The sequence below is a fragment of the Rhincodon typus genome, chromosome 25 (assembly GCF_021869965.1).
Source record: "Rhincodon typus isolate 14 chromosome 25, sRhiTyp1.1, whole genome shotgun sequence".
In the NCBI taxonomy this organism is placed as follows: Eukaryota; Metazoa; Chordata; class Chondrichthyes; order Orectolobiformes; family Rhincodontidae; genus Rhincodon; species Rhincodon typus.
This window is the reverse complement of record NC_063356.1, coordinates 34672381-34696256: the sequence shown is the minus strand read 5'-3', so window position 1 is coordinate 34696256 and position 23876 is coordinate 34672381. Positions and strand designations below refer to the sequence as shown.

Genomic DNA, 23876 nt, shown 5'->3' with positions numbered 1-23876 from the left:
CATGACTATCCTTCTGGCCTGTTCTGCCGTTCAATAAGATCATGGCTGATCAGATTTTAACCTCAACGCTACATTCTGGCGTATCCCCGATAATCTTTCATCCTCTTGGTAATCAACAATCTATCTGCCTATGCCTTAAAAAGACATTAAATATTCTGCAACTCCTGCCTTTTGAAGAAGGGAGTTCCAAAGATTTGCAACCCTTAGAGACAAAAAACCTCATTTGTCTTAAATAGGTTACACTTTAGTTTTAAACTATGGGGACAGCATGGTGACTCAGTGGTTATCTGTGCTGCCTCACAGCACCACGGACCTGCATTTGATTCTGCTCTTAATATTGAGTCTGGACGGCTGCTGGGTCCCCAAGCGGAAAATGAGGTGTTGTTCTTCCAGCTTGCATTGAGCTTTGCTGGAACACTGCAGCATGACAGAGACAGAGATGTTGGCAAGGGAATAGGGTGGTGTGTTAAAGTGGTAGGCAACTGGAAACTCAGGGTCTTTCTTGCAAGCCGAACATGGATGTTCTGCAAAGCAGTCACCCAGTCTATGCTTTGTTTCCCCAATGTAGAGGAGACCACATTATGAGCAGCAAATGCAGTAGACTAGATTCTGGAAAGTGCAGGTGCAGTGTTGCTTCACTTGAAAGGTATGTTTGGGCCCTTCAATAGTGGGAAGGGAGGAGGTAAATGGGCAGGTATTGCACCTACGCTGGTTGCAGGGGAAGGTGCTGTGGGGGTTGTTGGGGGTAAAGGAAGTGTGGACCAGAGTGTCCTGGAGGGAACAGTCCCTACAGAAGACGGACAAGGAAGGGGAGGGGAATATGTGTCTGGTGATGGTATCTCACTGGAGGTGGTTGAAATGGCGTCTGATGATCTTCTGGATGTGGATGCTGGTGGGATGGTAAGGACAAGGGGAACCCTATCGCTGTTGCGGGAGGGAAGAGAGGAGATGAGGGCGGAAGTGCGGGAGATGGGTCTGTGGGAGGTGGGAGACCCATTTGAGGGCCTTGTCGACAACGGTGCTGGGGAATCCTCGGTTGAGAAAGAAGGTGGACATTTTGGAGGCTCCCTTGTTGAAGTTGGCCTCTTCTGAGCAAAAGGGACGGTGACGGAGAAACTGAGAGAATGGGATGGAGTCTTTATAGGAAGCAGGGTGTGAGGATGTATAGTCCAGGTAGCTGTGAGAATCACTGGGTTTACAGTGGATATTAGCCCCAGAAATGGAAACAGAGATGTCGAGGAAAGGAAGGGAGGAGTCAGAGATAGACCAGGTGAAAGTGAGGGCAGGGTTGAAATTGGAAGCGAAATCGAAGAACTTTTCCAATTCCGGATGAGAGAGGGAAGTAGCACCAATGATATCATTGATATATCAGAGAAAGAGTAATGGGTGGGGGCCGGAATAGGACTGGAACAAGGAATGTTCCACGTATCCCCTGAAGAGACAGGCCTAACTGGGGCCCATACAGGTACCCATGGCCACCCCTCTGACCTGAAGAAATTGGGAGGAGTTAAAAGAGAAGTTGTTGAGGGTGAGGACGAGCTCCGCTTCTTCTGGACCAAAGACCTGAACCGTCCCCTCCCTCCACCACCCTCCTCTGCTCGGCCGAGCTCATCTAGAGGTTTGCAAATGACATGAGAATTGATAGGGTAGTTAATAGTGAGGAAGATAGCTATAGGACATCACCTGGTTAGATGTGCAGAGAAATAGCAAATGAAATTTAACCTGGAGAGATGTGAGGTAATACATTCTGGACTGCTAACAAGGCAAGGGATCACACTCTAAATGGCAGGACTCAGGAAAGTCCTGAATATCAAAGGGACCTTGCTGTGCATATCCACATATCCATGAATGAAGCAGTGGCAAGTGGAGAAGGTGATTAAGAAAGCATATGGGATACTTTATTAGCCCAGGCATAGAAGACATGTGGGAGCTACATAAAATGGTGATTAAACTGCAACTGGAGTACTGAGTGCAGTTCTGGTTGTCATATGATATTGAAAGATGTGATTGCAGTAAAAAGGGTGCAGAGGATATTGATGCTGCCTGGGCTGAAAGGTCTGTGTAACGAGGAAATATTGGATTGACTGCGGTTGTTTTCCACAATGTTGGGTAAATGCTAATGTTGTAGCTGTACTGCAACAGTTTTGATGGGAAATGGCTAGTTCTGGAGCACATGTTTTCAGTACTATTGTCAGAATGTTGTCAGAACCCGTAACCATTGCAGTATCAAGTGTCTTTAGCTGTTTCTCGATATCATGTGGAGTGAATCAAACTGTCTGAAGACTGGCATTTGGGGAGCTTAGGAAGAAGTTGAGATGGATCATCCACTCAGCACTTCTGGCTGAAATAGATGCAAATACCTCAGCCTTTTCTTTTGGACTGATGCACTGAGTTCTCCCAACATTGAGCATGGGATAGTTGTGGAGCCGTTTTTCAGTTGTTTAATTGTCCAACATTATTCATGAGTGGATGTGACAGGCCTGCAGAGCTTAGATCTGATCAGTTGCTTGTAGGATCACTTAACCTGACTATTACATACCTTTTCTACTGCTTGGTGTGCAAATAGTCCTATATTGGACCTTCACCAGACTGACACCTAATTTTTACATAAGCCTGGTGTTGCTTCTGATATGCCCTTCTGCACTCTTCTTTGAACCAGGGTTTATCTCCTGCAATGGTGGTAGATACGCTAGGCTGCAAAATTACAGGTTTTGCTTGAATACTGCAGCTACTGATGGCCCACAGCATCTCATAGATACCTAGTTTTAAGCTGCAAGACCTGTTCGACACCTGTCCCATTTAGCATGATCGTATTGCCACACAAGACGAAGATATCCTTAGCATGAACATGGGACTTCATTACAAGGACTACATGGTCATTTCCACTAATACCAACATTAATGGACACATACGTGAAAGATTATGTTGGTAAGAATAGGGTCAAGTATATTTTTACCTCTTGTTGGTTCCCTCATCATTTACTGCAGATCCAGTCTAGCACCTATGTACTTTAGCATTTGCTCAGCTCGATCAGTAGTTCTATTGTTGAGCAACTCTTGGTAATGGAAATAAAGTCTGCCCCAGATTACATCCTGTTCATCTGCCACAGTCACTGCTTCTCCCAATTGTTGTTCAGCATTGAGGATTCACTGGTTGGGGGGATATCAGGGGAGGGGGGTGTGCAGGTCTCAATAGGAGGTTTCCTTGCTCATGTTTACCATAATATTTTGAAAATTCATTTGTCAATGTTGAAGACCACCAGGGCAGTTTCCTGCTAGTTGTATACTGCTGTGGATCAGCTTTGGTAGATCTGCCCTGCTGGTGGGGACAGGACATAGCCAGATTATTGCAAATTATTGGCAAGGGCTCTGAGGGATAGGATTTATGATCACTTGGATAGGCACAGTTTGATTTGTGATAGTCAGCATGGATTTGTGAGGGGTAGATCATGCCTCACAAACCTTATTGAATTCTTTGAAGAGGTGACCAAACACGTGGATGTAGGTAGAGCAGTGGATGTGGTATACATGGATTTAAGTAAGGCGTTTGATAAGGTTCCCCATGGTAGGCTCATGCAGAAAGTAAGGAGGAATGGAATAGGGGGAAATGTGGCAGATTGGATTCAGAATTGGCTGACCCTTAGAAGACAAAGGGTGGTAGTGGACGGAACATATTCAATGTGGTGCTCAGTTACGAGTGGTGTACCACAAGGATTTGTTCTGGGTCCTCTTCTATTTGTGATTTTTGTAAATGATATGGATGTAGGAGTGGAAGGGTGGATTAGTAAGTTCGCGGACGATACAGTGTGTCGAGTTGTGGATAGTGCAGAGGGCTGTTCTAGGTTACAAAGAGACATTGATAGGATGCAGAGCTGGGCTGAGAAGTGGCAGATGAAGTTTAACCCTGAAAAGTGTGAGGTGATTCATTTTGGAAGGACAAACTTGAAAGCAGAACACAGGGTTAACGGAAAGAATCTTGGCAGTGTGGAGGAGCAGAGGGATCTTGGGGTTCATGTCCACAGTTCTCTGAAAGCTGCCACCCAGGTGGATAGAGTTGTTAAGAAGGCGTATGGTGTGTTAGCTTTCATTAATAGACGGACTGAGTTCAAGAGCCATGAAGTTATGCTCCAGCTATACAAAAGCCTGGTTCGGCCACATCTGGAGTATTGTGTCCAGTTCTGGTCGCCTCATTACAGGAAAGATGTGGAAGCATTGGAAAAGGTGCAGAGGAGATTTACCAGGATGTTGCCTGGAATGGAGGGAAGGTCTTATGAGCAAAGGTTGAGAGATCTAGGGCTTTTCTCTTTAGAACGACAAAGGATAAGAGACTTGATAAGAGGTGTACAAAACGATCAGAGGTATAGATGGAGTAGACAGCCAGAGACTTTTTCCTGGGGTGGAGCTATCTATTATGAGGGGGCATAGTTTTAAAGTGAGTGGAGGTAGCTATAGGGGAGACATCAGAGATAGGTTCTTTACTCAGAGAGTGGTAAGGGTGTGGAATGCATTGCTGGTGAGGGTAGTGGAGTCGGCCTCATTAGGGACATTTAAGGGCTATTAGATAGGCATATGGATGATAGTATAAGGTAGGGGTGGAGGTTAGATAGACCTTAGGATTAGGGTAAAAGTTCGGCACAACATCGTGGGCCGAAGGGCCTGTACTATTCTATGTTTTATGTTCTATAGCCAGAGATAGTGATGCAGGTATTGTACAATTCTATTTGTATGACTTTTTCAGGCTATTGCTTGACTAGTCTGTGCTATAGCTCTCCCACTTTTGGCACAAATTTCCAGATGTTGGTAAGGATGACATTGTACAGCTGACAAAACTGTATTTTTTATTGTCATTACCAGCTTAAGCTGACATCAGGCAGTCCATTCAGTTTAATTCCTATGTTTAGACTTTGTAGTGGTTTGACTGCATGGTTCAGAGGGCAATTAAAAGTCAAACACATTGCTATGAATCGGGGTAATGTAAGTCAAACTGAATAAAGTTGGCAAATTTTATTTCTTAAATGACATTAGTGCACAATCCATAGAGTTTTTAATGCAATCTATAGTAATTACATGGTCACCACCAGATTTTACTGAATTCAAATTTAACCAACTGCCCTGGTAGGATTCAAACCCATACTCTTGGGTTCTGGATGGATTACTGGTCCAGGGATACACGGTGCCACTGCTTCCCCTTGCATGAAGACCCACTCTGTTCAACACTTCCTTTTAGTTATAATCCCTCTAATTTTCTATACAACTTGACATCGGGCCCTTGCGGTGCAGTATCTGTATAATTGGGTCAGAAAGTCCGGTTCAAATCCCACTGCTCCGGAGGTGCGTCAAAACACATTGGAAGGTATTTTTCATCCACCTGTTCAGGGATGATATTATTAGATCTCTGGAACAGGTGGGACTCGAAGAACCCAGGAGTCCAATAGCATGATTGATCAAAAATAACTACAACCTGAGCAACTTGAATTTGACGTTGTTGTACAGTGTCTAGATGTTTTACGAGGTCCAGTAGCAAAAGTGCACATGGTTTGACCCGTTGAAAATACTGAAAACAAGGGTGCAGCTTTGTTGTTGAAGCTGCAGATGCTGGATGGACCTCTGCTGTGGGGAATTGAACTGCCAGCCGAGGCGGATTTGCAGTGACACAGAGGGCGGTTGTGAGGAAGGCGCTGTTTGTGTAGAGAGCCAGAGTCTTAGTGCAAGGGGATTCCCTCGGGAGTGCCAGCGGTAGAACACTGAGAATGTCGGGGATTCCTCCGGACACCTGGCAACCCAAGATTGTAACACTGGAGACCACGTAAGCGCGGGGACGGGGACACTGACTGCTTGGGAGCTGCTGCGCTGAGACCACTATGAATGAGCAAGGAAGGAACATGGCTTCTTCCTTTAAGCTGCAGCAGCTCCACATCACTTTACCAATATACAGGGTTTTGGGTGACTGTACAATGGTTTCACCGTTGTAAGGCACAGCTTTGCAATCTTCCCTTGTTTGAGGAGAATTTCCAGAATTTTTTTGAGTACTCATAAACAGCATCAGTATCCAGGAGTATATAATCACCTTAATTCCTTTAAATAGGTATTTTAAAAAAAAAACATCGTTGAGCGCAAAAGCTGAAACGTGGTGAGGGAAGTTTTTTTTTGTCTCACTCGTTCTTTGTAGTTATTCAGTCGACAATAAAGCATGAAAGTTTTTTTTAGAGCTTGAAAGGAAACACTTGCTTAACACGCGTCTTCGTTTCAAATTTTCAGTCATGTATCTCCTCCGGGTCAGAGGTATCAAATACAAAGTGAAATTAACATTAATTACAGTGCTGGTACTGGTGTGAAAACAAACAGTAGGTCTCTTTTTGCATGTCGTATATTTTAAATCAAAGAGAGAAATAAAAAATTTGCATAGCAAATACGTTTATGTTTAAAAGTTTTTTTTTAATATAGATTTATTTTCACAAAACTATTTTTACACAAAGTAGTTTATTTGGTTACTTCCAATCATAAAAGATAAAAGGCTGTAGCTGAATTTAGTTGAAATCGCATTAGTATGATGTTCTTGTGGTTGCTTATTAAAATAAATTATTAATTTTAAAACAGTATGGGAAACATATTGCTGGAATTGTATTGGAAGCATGCACCGAAAACCTGCAAGAACTTCGCTGAGCTGACTCGAAGGGGTTATTATAATGGTACAAAGTTCCATAGAGTCATCAGTGATTTTGTGATTCAGGGAGGAGATCCAACTGGGACAGGTAAGAATGGGGAAAAACAGAAGGTCATGCAAACATTTTACTCTTTTGGAGATTCTCGGTACTCAACACATTAATCCACACAATGAGCCTGACCTATGCTCCTAAACTTGCAAAAAGGTATCTAACATTAGATGTGATTCTGAAATGAGACAGCCTTTGCTCGATAATCCTGAATGTACTGATGTTGAAGTTACTCCAGTAGTCACCATGGGTGGCAGGGGTGGCTCGGTGGCTAGCACTGCTGTCTCAGTGCAGGGGACCCAGGTTTGATTCCAGTCTTGGCTGACTGTGTGGAGATTGCATATTTTCCCTGTGTCTGCATGCGTTTCCTCCAGATGCTCTGGTTTCCTCCCACAGGCCAAAGATGTGCGGGTTATGTGAATTGGCCATGGTAAATTGCCTTGTAGTGTCCAGGATCTGCAGGCTAGGTGGATTAGCCAGGGTAAATGTGGGGTTAATGGGATAGGATGGGGGTGCTGGATCTGGGTGGAATAGTCTTTGCAGGATCAGTGCAGAATTGGTAGTCTGAATAGCCTCCTTTTGCACTGTAAGGATTTTGTGACTCTCTGATCCAAATTGTATTTATACCTTAATCTGAGAAATATAGTTCTCCAGTTAAGGCTACCAACAAAACATCTCAAAAAGCAACCATGCTCCATTTTGATTCTGGCAGCTTATTGCAGAAGATTTCAAACTATACAATCATAAAGTGATAAAGCACAGTAAGAAGCCATTTGGCCCACTGTGCTTGGTCATTTCTGTGAAAGAGATGTACAATTACCCCCATTCTGCTCTCTTTTCTATTAGTTTTGCAAGTGTTCCAATTACCCAAAATTCAAGCCTGTTTTAAATTAATACTTATTTTTGCATAATGTTTAAAAGATTGTGACTTTTGTTTTGTAGTGAATATTCTAGAAATTGAAATCCATCTGACAGTCCCAGAATGTTTCAACTAATTGCTACTGCTTATTTATACAGGTAGAGGGGGCTCATCTATTTATGGAAAGCATTTTGAAGATGAATTGCACAAAGATTTAAAATTCACAGGTAAAGTCACTGATATTTTGAACTTGCAGTAAGTATTACGGTTTGATTTAGAAAATCCTACAGTAAGAGAAACAATATTTTTTCTGATTATTTAATAAATATTCTGTGTAAAGGTAACACATTACTGTATATTTTGTGCAATGTTACATCAGTGATTTGGAGTTAAAGGAAATTGGTGTCACTTGATGTTTTAAGTGGCCTTTCAGTTAATGCCACCGTAAAGGGCACAGTGATGTTTGTGTGCATGTTTTTTATACTGCTATTGTTCCGAAATATTTTTTGGAACTTAATCATATCGTGGGTAAAAGCTTAAAAAAGGTACTTAGATAGAAAAATGTTGTGTGAGCCTTACTCACCATGATTTCTGCTGTTTGTTAGTTTGTTTCCATCAAACTTCAACAATGACTTATATACTGAAAGCATAATGTCAAGTTTATTAGTTTAGAATCAGTGTAATAACATCACGATGTTCAACAATATATAATAGCAGTTAGTCTATTTAAGTATTATTACGCTAAATAGCATAAATAACAACTAACCAAAAGGAACTAATCTATTTTTAATAGTTGATCATTGAACAATGTTATTTGAACTTAACACAATATTTTGTTTTGAGAAAAGTTCGCATATAGTATAAACACAATTTTAAGCTTATTAAAACGTAGGGTAAAGTTGCTATAATCTTACCATAGCGTAGAGCTGCTGTCTTAGTAGAGAGACGACTCATGGTGGTTTACTTTGGGGATCACCACGCCTTGGGCAAAGGGGAGAGGTTGAGAAGGAGAATGCTTGAAATTACAGGAATTGAACCTATGCTGTTTGCATCCCACTGCATTGCAAACCAACCATCCAGCCAACTGAGCTAACTGACCACAGAGTGACAAAGCCAGAAAAATTCAGCCTGGTTTGCTTGTGTGTTTTGAAAATGTCAAGTATTCTTTAATTGGTTGCAATAGAAATGATTATATAACCCGACAAAGCTGCAACTTACTTCATCTAGTGCTAGTATGGCTAGAGTTTGACAATTAAGATGGTCATTATTTGGTTTCATCAGACTTAGCCTACATAGTTTTAAGTTTAACTGACAATACTTTTTGTGTGAAATAGCTCTTATATGTACACTTACTGTAAATTTTCAACATACAATGATACGAATTAGGTGCGGGATTAGACCATTTGATCCTTACGGCCTGCTGCAGTAGTGGAACCAAATATTTCTATTTAATAATTATTTATAATACAAAACCATAGACTTAGGAATCAACTATTTGTGTAACAACAAATTTGATTACAACTATTTTAATTGTATCTTCCGTTTCATTTCATAGGTGCAGGGATTCTTGCCATGGCAAATGCAGGCCCAGATACAAATGGCAGCCAGTTCTTCATAACTTTGGGACCCACACCACTGCTGGATGGAAAGCATACAATCTTTGGTCGTGTGTACCATGGGTTGTCAGTAACTAAGCGTATTGCACTAGTGGAGACTAATCGTGATGACCGGCCTACAGATGATGTAATCATTTTGAAAGCCACAATATCACATTAACGGTAGCTGAAGTTATGCTATTCATTTAATGATTTAGAATAATTCCGAGGTAGTGGTGTTTTGTATTTCCATAACCTTACTGATTACAAATCTTGTGAATTTGTAACGACAGGATCAATTGCAACACACCTGACTTCACCATGAAGTTTAACTTCACCCTGTTGCTGTTGGTAATCATCCCAAGTCATTTCTTATGGGTGCCTTGTAACAAATATTGCCTACACCTTGTAAAGCAATACATGAAAATGTGAAATTGAGCAGAAATACCATAATCCAATTTGTGTAAAATTTATTACACAGAGAACATTTCAATGTTTTTATATAAACAAAATGCTACCACAACATTGGCACGTGGAAGACAGATACAGGATCCTGATGGTGGCATAATCTTTGTATTCCCACTGTGGATCCAGTGTAAACTAAATGCATCATCTTACCTGAAACATTGGGGTCCTTTGCGCTTTTTCTTGGAAGAACATTATTGAGAATGAGTGATCATATAGTTATGCTCATGCCTTTTAACTCCCTATCTTCTTTCAAAATGTTTCTTTCTGAAGGGATTTGTTCATATTTTGTTTTCACTCCACCTGGCAACTGAGACATGGAGATTCTGTTTGTTTCATTTTTAAAAAAATTTCTAATTTAGGTAAATTGTTCTTATACTTTTATGTTTGTCTTGGAGGTATAATCGTGGCTGGGTGTAACAAAAAAGTTCAGTTTACATAAGTGCATAGGACTTGTTCTGAGATCTAAGATGTACTCTGGTAGCAGAGATCAGGAAGTTTTACTTCAAAGTAAAGTAGAGTATACAGCAGACTCTATAAATGAAAACAAAAAGAAGATTTTGATAATTAATTGGGGAGGAATTGGGGGAAAAAGTGCAAAACTAACTTATGTTGGCAGGCATAGATGTGCTATTTGCTTACTGGATTGCTTTTGGCACTTATCAGCCAGTCTTAATCTTACCAATTTTTACTGATTTCATCTGAATGCTCAATCCTAACATTTTTATCTTTGGCCTGGAGACCAGATATGCCTGTTCTTCTGTCTACTTGAGCACAGTAGACACCTCCAGTTGTCAGAAGCAGATACGTTTTCTCTTAAATGCTAGCCAAGTCAACATTCAATAGCATTGAACACACGATGGATAGATCAAATGCACAGTGCTTTTACTAAATTATTATTGTCAGTGTTAAGACAAGACCATGACTATTATAGGTGTGAAATCCCACCTTCTACTCAACATTTTTGTTTAATTAAAGAAGATTTCCCACAGTATTTTCTTTTCAGCAAATGTGTACATAGATAATGGTTATGTTAACAGGAAAGAATACTTGAGAGGCAAAATACTGCACCTGCTGGAAATAGAAATATAAACACAAAATGCTGAAAATACTCAGCAGATGTGGCAGTATCTGTGGTGGGAAAAACAAACTAATTTTTGAGATCTGTCTCTCATCATGAAAACTCTAGCCTAATACTTACCAGCTAACAAAATCCACTCTCTTTGTTATAATAGTTTTCAATTTGGATAGATTTTTTTTCCCTCTTTGCCTTCACCAGAACAAATTGAGCTATTTGAGTCTTTCACCTAGATTTTCTGATTGAAACCACTTTCCTGCCAAATGTCCAGAGATACGCAGCCAAATTTCTGGTCTCAGGTCAGTGATGTGTTAAAGGCAAGGCCTCCACTCTTCACCAGTGAGTTGAACTGAACAGAATCAGAACTTTCAAAGGCAGATTTTGGAAGAAGACAACTTTCAAGCCAGCTGTAAAAAATTAGAAATACTTTAATTCTGACTTCTGTTTCTAGATCCTATGCACAGAGGTGTTGAAAATATTTAGGTAGGCCTGTTCTGAAGAAACGTTATTGAGGCTCCCTCTGTCAACCTTTCAGTGTTGAAAATAGGGCATAATCTGTACCGCTACCATTTAACATTCAAAAAGGATACATGGAAGAAACTACAGAAGATGCTGTGCTCCCTTATTGTAATCTGATTAGCATGTGGAAGGGAACTGTCTGCCAAGCCTTTGTGTTGAAGTCCAAAAAGCATTTGCCTTGTCTTTGAAAGCATACAGTGTATCCATTTCTTCATTCAGTGATGACTGGTTGGAATAGTCTCAAATACATTAAAGTTTCAGTGATAACAACAAAAACTAATTCAGTTTGGTTTTGTACTGGCACATCCTATACATATCAGTGTGAACATGTTTTCATTGATGAGTTAATTAAGAAACCAGAAGGTTCTGTTTATCTAGCCACTGTACTCACGAATAGGCCTGTTTTCTATTTGTAGCTTAATTTCTGTTCATTTACCAATGCTGAACATTATGTACTCCTCATGCGTCTCATTAATTATCTCTAAGTGCTGTAGACTGATTCTTGTTTAGAGCGTCTGTCTTACACAGCTTGATATAACTGGAAGGTCTAAGTTCAGTAAGTCTTCAGCATGGTTGCTGATTATATTCAATAAGATTCCAGAAGTGAACTCAATTTGAACCTTGTCCTGCTTTTGTTACTTGAACCTACAGACAACTTGATAAGGGTCTTGTGGCACACTGGTAATGTCACTGTGTCATGGCCAGAAAGCCTGCATTCATTGTCTCACCTGCTGCAGAGGTGTGTGTCATAACATGTCTGGACAGGTTGATTAAAAATATCTACAAGTTGATAAAAACAGATTTCCTGACTCTCTTTTAAAACAACAATTTTACACCAATTCTGCAGTAAAACTGTATGCAATGATTTATTCAGCATAAAACTGAGTTCCAAAAGGTATTGAATCTTGCTACGCTTTTAATTGCCATCCCAATTCTTGTACTAACTTGGAATTTAGAAATTAATACCTGGTGCACACATAACACCTTTGAAATATCATACTACATAAGAGCTGTGCCCACAATTCATTCCCTTCCATGTAAGAAGAAAGTACGAGGAAAGATTGGGAGTGAAGCCCAAGTCATGTTTTTACCAGTCTGTTGAGTTGAAAATTGTTCACAAAATAAATTATGACCTTTTGTAGCTGTCAGCACAGGGATGTTGAGTTTGAAAGAGAAACTTGACATTTTGTCACAAAAGTGCAAGTTAACAATTTCAAAGTAATACTTTTCCATTAAATTATCATATTGAGCTTTGCTGGGATACTCCCAGATAAAAGTAGCGAGTCAATGTGAATCAGAGAGGGCAGCAACAAGAAAAGTGAGGAGCAGTATCACAAGGCAACAGATTGGTGATTAGTTGTTTGGAGAAGTTTTGAATAGCTGTAGAGTGGAGTGACTGAGCAACAACAAACAAAGTTAACATAAATGCAAAATATTGTCAGCAGGAGAGTGGATCCAGTTGGTGAGATTTTCTTTTATAAACCTTTGGTTTATTTTTGTTAAGATAAGTTAGTGTAATAAATACAGACATGACTTTCTCAGTCTTTTCTTTCCAGGATGGAGATATCAATGGCTGGGCTAGCATTTTTGCAAAGCTCTAATTGCCTTCGAGAAAACATTGATTCTCAGTCTTGTGGAGAGCTGCAATATGGCAACTTTGGATAATCACAAGTGTGGGAGGTGTCATCAGCTGGAACAGCTCAAACTCTGAGTTTCAGAGCTTCAGCAGAAGCTGTTGTCACTTCAGTATTTCTGTGAAGAGCTTGGATAGCATGTTTCTGTATGCGGTCACCCTGCCTTATTAAAGTGCTGGTAGACAGGGAATGCGTGACGTTAAGGCAATGCAGGAGGATCAAGCAAGTATTGCAGGAGTCCTGAGTACTTCATACTCAGTAATCAGTCATGTTGTGAATACTGGTGAGACTGACAATTCATCAAATGAATCTATGGCTGGCTCACCTGTACAAGAGGACAGGAGGAAGTTTGGAAGAAAGTAGAAGAATCTGTGATTAGATAACCAACAAGCATATTACAGTTGCAGAAGTGAATCTAGGATGGTATGTTGTGGTGCAAGGGACAAGAATGTCACTGACCTGTTACAGAGTATCCTGAGTGGGGAGAGTGACAGGCCAGCAGCTGTGGTCCGTATTGGTACAATGAGGGAAGAGGGATAATGCCTTGTTGGATTTTTGTGAACTAGGAAAGGAACAAGCAAGAAAGACCACTAAGTTATTAATCTCTGGATTATTTCCCATACAACATATATTGAACAAACTGTCAGAGGAAGTGGTACAGCCGAGTACAAGTACATTGTTTAAAAGAATTTGGACAGGTACATGGGTAGGAAAGGTTTAGAAAGATGTGGGCCAAATGCAGGCAAATGGGACTAGTTCAGTTTGGGAAAGCTGGTTGGCATGGACCAGTCGGACCAAAGGGTCTATTTCTGTGCTGTAAACCTCCAAGACTCTATAAATAGAAGGATAGAAATGATGAATGCATGCCTGCACAACAACAGGAAGAATACCAAGTGCAGACTTTCCATGTGAAGTTCCAGGCCCTTAACCACAGAGAGGATCCACATTGGTGAAGATTGGCACTTTGATTCAGGTGAGGAACACTGGTTTCTCTAAGAGTGGATATGGGCCTCACTAGTGGAGCCAAGACCAGAGAAGCAGCAGGAACCCTGACAAACCCTGAAGGTATTTCATGTAAAAATAAAGAACTGGTTGTACATATTTCCCCACTGGCAATAAATCTGTAGTGAGCACTTTGACCTGAATGCTGATGAAGCACATGACTACTGCTGCCTAAAATCTATTCTGATTTCATGCCACTCATATTTTTTTCAATTTTGGGCTCTAGGGAGTAAATGACCAATGTAGCATTTCAACCATATTTCTCTATTTTTGATAACTTCTTGACTAGCCATGACTTTTATTATCTTTAATCCTTTCTTATATGCCCACACATCAAATATTTATGTCTTAAAATTGGGCTTTATGGATAGGAGTCATTTTTCTAGTGTAGCAATAACATAGAATTCTTTATTTTTCAGAGAAATCCAGTTTGTGAGACAGCCTTAGCTTAGTTGGAATATAAAAAAAGTTTAAGATGAAAGATGGAGAAGGGAAAATCAGCTAGAGTTTCTGCATCTGATTGTGATTTAGTAATGTCCATTGAGAATGCCTTCTATCTTGTTCTAGAATCATAATGTCATGCAGCGTAGAAATAGACTCTCCGGCCCATCATGTCTATGCCAACCAACAAACACCAAATTACAACAATTGCATTTACCTACACTTATGGCCTACTATGTGCTGGCATTTTATGTATTTATCTAGATGCTTATTAAATGTTGCACGAGTAACTACCTCAACCACTGTCTCAGGTAGCACATTCCATATATCTACTCCCCTTTGGCTGAAGAAATTTTCCTCAGACCTCCTCTGAGCCACTTGTTCCTCACCTAAACTTATGCCTTCTAGTCTTGGACACGTCCTCCTGGGGAAGAGATTTTCACAATCTACTCTGCCTATTCATCTTAAAATTTTGTTTACCTCAATCAGATCTCTCCCCAACCTCCTCTGGTCCAAGGAAAACAAATCTAGCCTATCCAGCCTCTCCTTATAACTGAAACTTTTCATCCTAGGCAACATATTGGTGAATCTCCTCTGCACCCTCCAGTGCGATCACATCCTTTCAATAGTGTGGCAACCAGAACAGCACACAGTGTTCCATCTTTGGCCTAACCAATGTTTTATGAAGTTGTATCAAGATTTTCTTGCTCCTATATTCTACGCCCTGACTAATGAAAGCAAGCATCACATATGCCTTCTTCAGCACTCTGTCTACCTGTGCTGACAGTTTGAGGGAGTTATGGACATGTACAGCAAGATCCCTTTGCTCCTCAGTATACCCTACCATACATACAGCCTGATTAATATCTGACTGTAGCTTGAGACCATATTCTTCACGATCAACAAGACCACAAATTTTCGTGTCATCTGCAAACTTCCAAATTATACCTTCTATATTCACATCCAAGTCGTTAATATACATAACAAACAGCAAGGGTCCCAGTACCAATCCCTGTACTACACTGCAGGTCACAGACTTCCAATCACAAAACCACCCTTTAGCATTGCCCTTTGCCTCCTATTTTTAAGACAATTGTGATCCAGTTTGCCAGCTTGCTTTGGTTCCTATGAATTGTAGCCTTTTGGACCAATCCTCCATCTGGGACCTTGTCAAAGGCTTTACTAAAGTCCATATAAATCACATCAACTGCACAACCCTCATCAACATATTCATCAATATGTATTTCACTGATTCAGTGAAAAGTGCAAGAAGGCATGCCAGATGCAGCTCCAGCCATACCGAAAATTGAGTTGTCAACCAGGTGAAGCTACAAACAGAACCATCGGTGTGCCAATTATCTTTTCAAAAAACTCAATTAAATTAATCAGACAGGGTCTCCCTCTAACAAATCTATGCTGACTTTCCCTGATAAATCCCTGCCTTTGCAAGTATTTGATTATTCTGTACTCAGAAATTTTTCGAATACTTTCCCTACCACTAACATTGGTCTATAATTACCTGGCCTACCCTTGCTGCCCTTCTTGAACAAAGGAACCACATTAGCGATCCTCCTTTCTTCTGGCACTTTACCTGTCGTCTGTGAAGTATTAAATATAAAGTATTAAATATCCACCAGGCCCTGGTAACCTCCTCCCTTGTCTCCCATAGCACTCTGGGATTCATCTCATTAGGCCCCAGGGATTTATGCAACTGGATGCCCGCTAAAATATATAATAACATATTTTTGCACTTCACCATTCCAACTTAAATCCCCAGCTACAATGTCTTTCTCCTTTGTGAATATCGATGAGAAGGATTTATTTAAGATCTCACCCATGTCCACTGGCTCTGGCACAAATTGACCCTTTCATTTCTTTAGTGCCATTCTTTTCCTGGTAATCCTGTTACTCTTAATATACTTGTAAAAAGCCTTGGGGTTTTCCTTGATCCTATTTACCAAAGATTTTTTGTGGCCCCTCTTTGCCTAACTAATTTCCTTTTTAAACAACCTTCCTACACCCTCTAAACTTTTGAAGGATGTCCCCTGTTTTGTACCTGACAAATACATTCTTCTTCTTCTTCTTTATCAAACTCTCACTATCACTTGACATCCACAGTTCCCTGGCCTTGCTGCCCTTGCCCTTAGGAGGAACACACTGGCCCTGAGTTCCTTCCGTGCTACTTTTAAAAGACTCCCACTTTTCCAAATGTAGACTTACCTGCGAGTAAGTGTCCCAGTCTGTGTTTGTCAGAACCTGCCTAATGGTCTTCCCTCAATTTAGACACTTAACTTCTACACTATCCTTATCCCTTTCCATAATGACATTGAAACTCAAAGAGCTGTGGTCACTATCCCCAAAATGCTTGCCCACTGGAACTTCAACCACTTGGCCAGCTTCATTCCCTAGGATTAGGTCTAGCACTGCCCCATCTCTAGTAAGGCTACATACTGGCATACTTTTGTGTGGCATTATCACCGTGTTAAATGCACAGACTTTGGACAGGTCTGGCAACTTCAGACTGGGCATCCATGAGGAGCTGTAGGTCATTGGTAGCAGCAGAATTGTACTCCAGCAGAATTTGCAACCTCATGGCCTGGCATATCCGTTACTCAGCAATTGCTATCAGGCCAGGACGTCAACTCTGGTTCAGTGAACAGTGCAAGAAGGCATGCCAGATACAGCTCCAGCCATACCGAAAATTGAGTTGTCAACCAGATGAAGCTACAAACAGAACCATCGGTGTGCCAAACATCATGAGCAAAAAGTGACAGAGCTCAGCAATCCCAAAAACAATGGATCAGATCAAAAACAAAAACAGAAATTGCTGGAAAAGCTCAGCAGCGCTGGCTGCATCTGTGGAAAGAAATCTGAGTAAATGTTTTGGGTCGAGTCACCCTTCTTCAGTACTAAACTCTGCAGATCAGATCTAAGCTCTGTTGTCCTGCCACATCTAGTCATGAGTGGTGATAGACAATTAACAGGCAGACTGGAGGAAAAGGCTACACAAACATCCCACCCTCAATAATAGGGGAGCCCAGCACGTCAATACAAAGGATAAGGTTGGAGTATTTGCAGCAATCTTCAGCCAGAAGTGCAGAGTGGATGATCCATCTCGGCCTCCTCCAGAGGTCCCCATCATCATAGATACCAGTCTTCAGCCAATTCAATGCATTTCACATGACATCAAGAAACAGTTGGAGGCAATGCATACTGGAAAAGCGATGGGCCCTGATAATACCAGGCATTGTGAAAAGTTCCCTAGGTACATCCTGTCCACAAAAGCAGGACACATCCAAGCTGGACAGTTATGCCCCCATCAGTCTATTTCAATCATCAGTAAAGTGATAGAAGGTGCAATCAAGAATACTATCAAGCAGCACCCACTCAGCAATAATCTGCTGAGTTAGGGTTCCAACATGGGCACTCAACTCCTACCTCATTATTGCTTTGGTCTAAACATGGACGTGGGAGTTGAATTCCAGAGGTGGGGTGACAGTGGGAGATAGCAAGAACTGCAAATGCTGGATTCAGAGACAACACAGTGTGCAGCTGGAGGAACACAGCAGGCCAGGCAGCATCAGAGGAGCAGAAAAGTTGATGTTTCAGGTCAGGACCCTTCTGAAGAAATCAACTTTTCTGCTCCTCTGATACTCCTTGAGGTAAGAGTGACTGCCTTTGACCACAAGGCCACATTTGACTGAGTGTGACACAAAGGAGCTCGAACAAAACTAGAGTTTATGGGAATTGGGGGAAAACTCTCTGTTGGGTGGAGTCTCATACCTGACATAAAGCAAAATGGCTGTTGTTGGAGGTCAGTCATCTCAGCTCCATGACATCTCTGCAGGAGTTCCTCAGAGTAGTGTCCTAGGCCCAACCATCTTCAGCTACTTCATCAATATCTTTCCCTCCATCATAAGGTTAGAATTGGGGATGTTCACTGATTCCACAATGTTCAGCACCATTCCTCAGATAATAAAGCACCCCATGTACAAATGTAGCAAGACACTCGGACAATACCCAGACTTGAGCTGATAAGTGGCAAGTACCATTGAACCACATAAGTGCCAGGCAATGCCCATCTCTAACAAGAAGAGAATCTAACTGCCACCCCTTGACATTCAATGGCACTATCATCACTGAATACCCACTATGAAAATCGTGAGGCTTAGCACTGATAAGAAATTGAACTGGACTTGCCTTATAACTACTGTGGCGACATGAGTGTAGAATTTTTGCAGCAATTAACTCACCTCCTGACTCCCCAAAGCCTGTCCACCTTTTACAAGGCACAAGTCAGGAGTGTAGTGAACATTCAAGAAGCTGGTATGCATTGGACATTGCAAATGTCCATGGATGTGAGATGCGTGTGTTGTAACCCATGCTGTTTGCCCCAAGACACAGGGACTAGGTACCAAGACTGAGGTCCAGAGAAGCAAGTGATGAGCTGCAGTCATCAGGTAGCTGGTTTGATTTCATGTTGGGAATTCTCAGCATTGGTATCTGCCCAGTGGGTGGGAGAGTGCATATTAATGAGGCAACACCAAGTAATAATAAGGATGAAAATGAGTGTTAATCCTGTTACTAGGTCTCTCGCTCACTACTAAGAATCTCGTCTTGATGTCTGGAACTTTGTTGGAAAATGTGGCTTTCTCGTCTTGACATTGGGAAGGTATCTGCTGACTTATCACCTGATTTTCCCAAAATTTCTTGTCATGGCTTACGTCATTTAGGGCCTGAGAAGATTCCACTCAATAAAACAAAAAAAAATTGTTGATTATAGAATAACTGTAACTCAGCTGCACAACGAATCTTGTTCAAATACTCCTGATCCTTTTGGTTAATTTCATTCCCAAAATTTCTTCTCACCTCAATTGATTTTTGCCCCTCGCATCTGGGCTGTAAAATAGTACGAATCATGAAGATATTGCTCGACATTTTGATGTCTAATAAATGAAATGGCAAATGGAATAGCCAAATTGTACATAATCTCATCCCTTGATCAGCAAATGAATTGGTTCCCAGATAATGTATTTCTTAGTGGTGTTATTTTGGGAAGCATGTTAGATGTCTTGATGAGCATCTTGCACAAGCAGGGTACCTGGAAGAATGCTTATGTATTCTCGTGTAACATAAGAAGTAGATAGATCTGGGTAATATAGTGTGATGTGATGTTAAAAAATCCCAAACATTTATCACAGTTCATTGATGTATAAATATTAAATTCACCAGGTTTGTGTTAGGCTATTTAGTTTCAAACAATAGCATTTCTCCATAAGCAAATATTGCTTGAAATGCACCCTGTTAAGATGAAATCTGTGATCTTTATACCCTTAAGTAACATGCAATGATGCAGTCATGACATCATGAGCGTGTGTCTTAAAGGCATGGTGACATACTAACTGTGAGACATAACACAATATGCTCCTTTTTTCAAAGATAAAACAAAGCACCTGGTTGTACATAGACACATATTGTCAATTCAGTAATGGTACCAACTGATAAAGACGGAGTTTACAGTCTTTCAATTCATCTTTGACTTAACACTTTGGATGTTTGACAACTCAGCCTGATCTTTCTTTTCCTTTATTCAATCACAGGATGAGGCTGTCGCTGGCTAGGCCAGCATTTATTACCCATCCTTAACTGCAGGGCAGTTAAGAGTCAATCACATTGCTGTGGGTCTGGAGTCACCTACAGGCCAGTTAAGGCTGGCAGTTTCCTTCCCTAAAGGACATTAGTGAACCAGATGGGTTTTTCCTGATAATCGACAATGGATTTACAGTCATCATTAAATTCTTAATTCCAGATATTTATTTAATTCAAATTCCACCATCTGCCATGGTGCAATTCAAACTCAGATTCCCAGAATGTTTTCAGGGTCTCTGGATTAACAGTCCAGTAATAATGCCACGAGGCCATCGCCAACCCCTGGTGATCATTTTGCTGACTGGAGAGATATGTGTTGCCATCTGTTCCTAGTTGACAACAAGGCTGCCTTACTGCTGGTAGTTGTCACTTAATTTGACTACATAATTGTCACTTCTGGAGTTTCTTTTCCCTCATTGACTCTGTGCATGTTTATGTGTAGTACTTGGGTGTGACCTGGCTTCTGTTCCTTAGCATTGTAGCACTACAACATGAGGGCTTTGTATGATCTGGGATGATTGCATATTATATGTTTAAAAACAGGGAGGCTATGCTGCAGCTGTATAGGGTCCTGGTGAGGCCACACCTGGAGTACTGTGTGCAGTTTTGGTCTCCTTACTTGAGAAGAGATATACTAGCACTGGAGGAGGTGCAGAGGAGATTCACTCGGTTGATTCCAGAATTGAGAGGGTTGGACTATGAGGAGAGACTGAGTAGACCGGGATTATACTCATTGGAATTCAGAAGAATAAGGGGAGATCTTATCGAAACATATAAGATTATGAAGGGAATAGATAAGGTGGAGGCAGGGAGGTTGTTTCCGCTAGCAGGTGAAACTAGAACTAGAGGGCATCGCCTCAAAATAAAGGGAAACAGATGTAGGACTGAGGTCAGGAGGAATTTCTTCACCCAAAGGGTTGTGAATCTGTGGAATTCCCTGCCCAGTGAAGCAGTTGAAGCTACCTCGCTGAATGTTTTTAAGGCAAGGCTAGATAAATTTTTGAACAGTAAAGGAATTAAGGGTTATGGTGAGTGGGCGGGTAAATGGAGCTGAGTCTCAAAAAGATCAGCCATGATCTTATTAAATGGCAGGGCAGGCTCGAGGGGCCAGATGGCCTACTCCTGCTCCTAGTTCTTGTGTCTTATGTCCTTATAGAAACTTTTGCTAGTATCTAAGTATTTGTATTTCTAATATGCACTCTTCTAAGTGCTTGTGGTATTTCCCTACCTGCTCACTCATTGTGTGTCTCTTTCATTCTCTTCTGTCTTTATAGCCATAGAGTCATAGAGCACGGAAACAGACGCTTTGGTCCAACCAGTTCATTTGGTGAAGAATGTTCTGCATCTGGGAATGATTAGACATTTGGTTGCTGTGCAAGGTTGTTCACACTAACCATCTAAGTTGGGCTGGGAGAATAGTTGCTTCTCTGATGGTGTTGCATAAAGATGCAGCAATGCAATGTGAAAATTGTGTTTTGTTTAATTCTGAAAGGCCCTTCCTTGCTAATGGCAAACAGGAATTCCAGAATTCTTTTCTCGAGATTATTCCTACTTGATTTGTAAATCAGCACTGCACGTGTTGTTTGAATAGTTTTCTTCAGTAAAATTATTGGCTGTCCAGTCCATCATTAAGTGTGTACCTTAGATTTCTCATAGGAGGCCTTTGGGGCTTTTCAAGTAGAATGCAGTGCCTTATTTGATTATTTCTTTCACTGGTTTTGTTTATTTTCTTTATCTTCTCCCATTTTCTGCTTCTGTTTCCCTTCATTTTTGCTTGTTGTAGTTATTTTTATAGCCTAGGTCCCTTTAAGAGAATTGCTTTAGAGTCATGAGAGTCGTATAGCATGGAAACAGACCATTCGGTCCAACCAGTCCATGCTGACCATGTTCCCAAACTAAATTAGGCCTACCTCCCTGCACTTGGCCCGCATCGCTCCAAACCTTTCCTATTCATGAACTTATCCAAATGTCTTTTATATGTTGTAACTGTAGCTGCATCCATCACTTTCGCAGTTCATTCCATACACAAACCAACCTCGGTGGAAAAACACTGTCCCTCATCTCCTTTTTAAACTTTTCTTTTCTCATCTTAAAAATATGCCTCCCAGTTTTGAACTCCCTCACTCTAGGGAAAAGACCCTTGTCATTTACCTTATCTATTCCCCTCATGATTTTATAAACCTCAATAAGATCACCACTCAGCCTCCCGTGCTCCAGTGAAAAAAGTCCCAGCCTTTCCAGTCTATTCTTATATCTCAAACTTTCTATTTCCAGCAACATCCTGGTAAATCTTTTCTGAACCTTGTCCCGTTTAATAATATCCTCCATATAACAGGGCGACCAGGACTGCGCAAAATACTCCAGAAGAAGCTTCACTAACGTCCTGCACAACTTCAATATGATGTTCAAATTCCTGAGGTCTGGGCAATGAATGCAAGTGTGTTATTGTCTTCTTAACCACCCTACCTGTGACATAAGTTTCAAAGAATTATGTACCTGAACCCCGAGGTCTCTCTGTTCTCCAACACTATCGAGGGCCCAACCAGTAATTGTGAGTCCTGCCTTGTTTGCTTTACCAAAATGCACTACCCATTTATCTGAATTATACTCTATCTACCCAGTGATTCAATTGATCAAGATCTCTTTGTAATCTTAGATAACTTTCTTCACTGTCCACGATACCATCAATTTTGGTGTCATCCGTACATTTATTAACAATGCCTCCTATGTTCTCATCCAAATCGTTTATATAAATAACAAACAAAAGTGGACCCCGTACTGATCTCTGTGGAACACCACTGCTCACAGGCTTACGGTCTGAAAAACAACCTCCCACTATCACCCTCTGTCTCCTACCGTCAAGTCAATTTTGTATCCAACTGGAAAGCTTACTCTGAATCCCATGTGATCTAACTTTACTAGTTATCTACCATGAAGAATCTTGTCAAAAGCTTTACTAAAGTCCATGTCAGCAACATCTACAACTCTGCCCTCATTAATCTTTTTGGTAACGTCCTCAAAAAACTCAATCAAGTTTGTCAGACACGATTTTCCTCACGCAAAACCACGCTGACTATTCCTGATCAATTCTTGCCTCTCCAAATGTACACAAATCCTATCTTTCAGAATCACCTCCAACAACTTACCCACCACCAATATCAGCCTCAGAGGTTTATAGTTTCCAGGTTTCTCCTTACAGCCTTTCTTGAACAACTTTGGGCCTTGTATTTTAAGAAATTACAGGCTTGTAGTTTGGCCACTAGATGATGTTCAACCCAAATAAGGAACATGATGTTGGGGGGACTTCCCTCTATTGTAGCATCAAATTGAGGGGAAAATGGTGCAATGAACTGATCCTAGGACACAGGCACAGCTTGGTAGTGTAGAAAACCATGTTTAAGTGTTATTTTCAAAATGCGTTTTCTTTTAAGAAAGCTTTGTAGCTATGCTGTGAAAAGCAGTAAAGTATTTCGAAAAAATAAATCAGAACTGCAGGCAGTTTTTTTTTAAGAGACGGGGTCAAGAAAGATAGAGTGTTCACAGCCTCAGTACAGATCTGTAAGTTTTATTCTGTGCTTGTATTTCCAACAACATCATTGTCAGAAATTTATTCTAGCTTAGATTTAAGCAGAACTTAGATTTTAACCAGAAAGAAATTAAGATCTACCATCTGTACTCACGGAATATAATAATTTTGAATATCCAAATTCTCTGATGTTCGGAGCTTTGGTGCAGTTGATCATCTTTATAAATGACAGCTCCTAACAATGGTGTGCATTTTTCCTCCAGCAGGGTATTTTTACCTGATGTGGAAATGCTTATGTAATTCCCCATAACATAAAAATCTATACATGGAGTAACATGGTGTTGAAAGGTCCAACTGACTTTATTACACTTCACTAATGAGTACCAATGCTAAATT

The 23876-nt window shown here is 40.8% G+C and overlaps 1 protein-coding gene across 1 annotated transcript; it reads left to right on the top strand.

The window, feature by feature from the left end:
* The first annotated feature begins 5652 nt into the window (after nucleotides 1-5652).
* ppil1 (peptidylprolyl isomerase (cyclophilin)-like 1) lies at nucleotides 5653-11504 on the top strand. Its single transcript, XM_020513387.2, has 4 exons — nucleotides 5653-5805; nucleotides 6597-6751; nucleotides 7730-7798; nucleotides 9127-11504. The coding sequence occupies exons 1-4, from the start codon at nucleotides 5750-5752 to the stop codon at nucleotides 9345-9347; spliced, it is 501 nt and encodes a 166-aa protein (XP_020368976.1). The 5' UTR covers nucleotides 5653-5749; the 3' UTR covers nucleotides 9348-11504.
* The last annotated feature ends 12372 nt before the right edge of the window (nucleotides 11505-23876 follow it).

Bases quoted from the DNA above. Each gene is read 5' to 3' on its own strand.
- ppil1 (XM_020513387.2), top strand. From the start codon at position 5,750: ATGTCGGGGATTCCTCCGGACACCTGGCAACCCAAGATTGTAACACTG. The intron at 5,806-6,596 runs GTAAGCGCGGGG...ATTTTAAAACAG, and splicing joins ATTGTAACACTGGAGACCAC to TATGGGAAACATATTGCTGG. The intron at 7,799-9,126 runs GTAAAGTCACTG...TTCATTTCATAG, and splicing joins CAAAGATTTAAAATTCACAG to GTGCAGGGATTCTTGCCATG.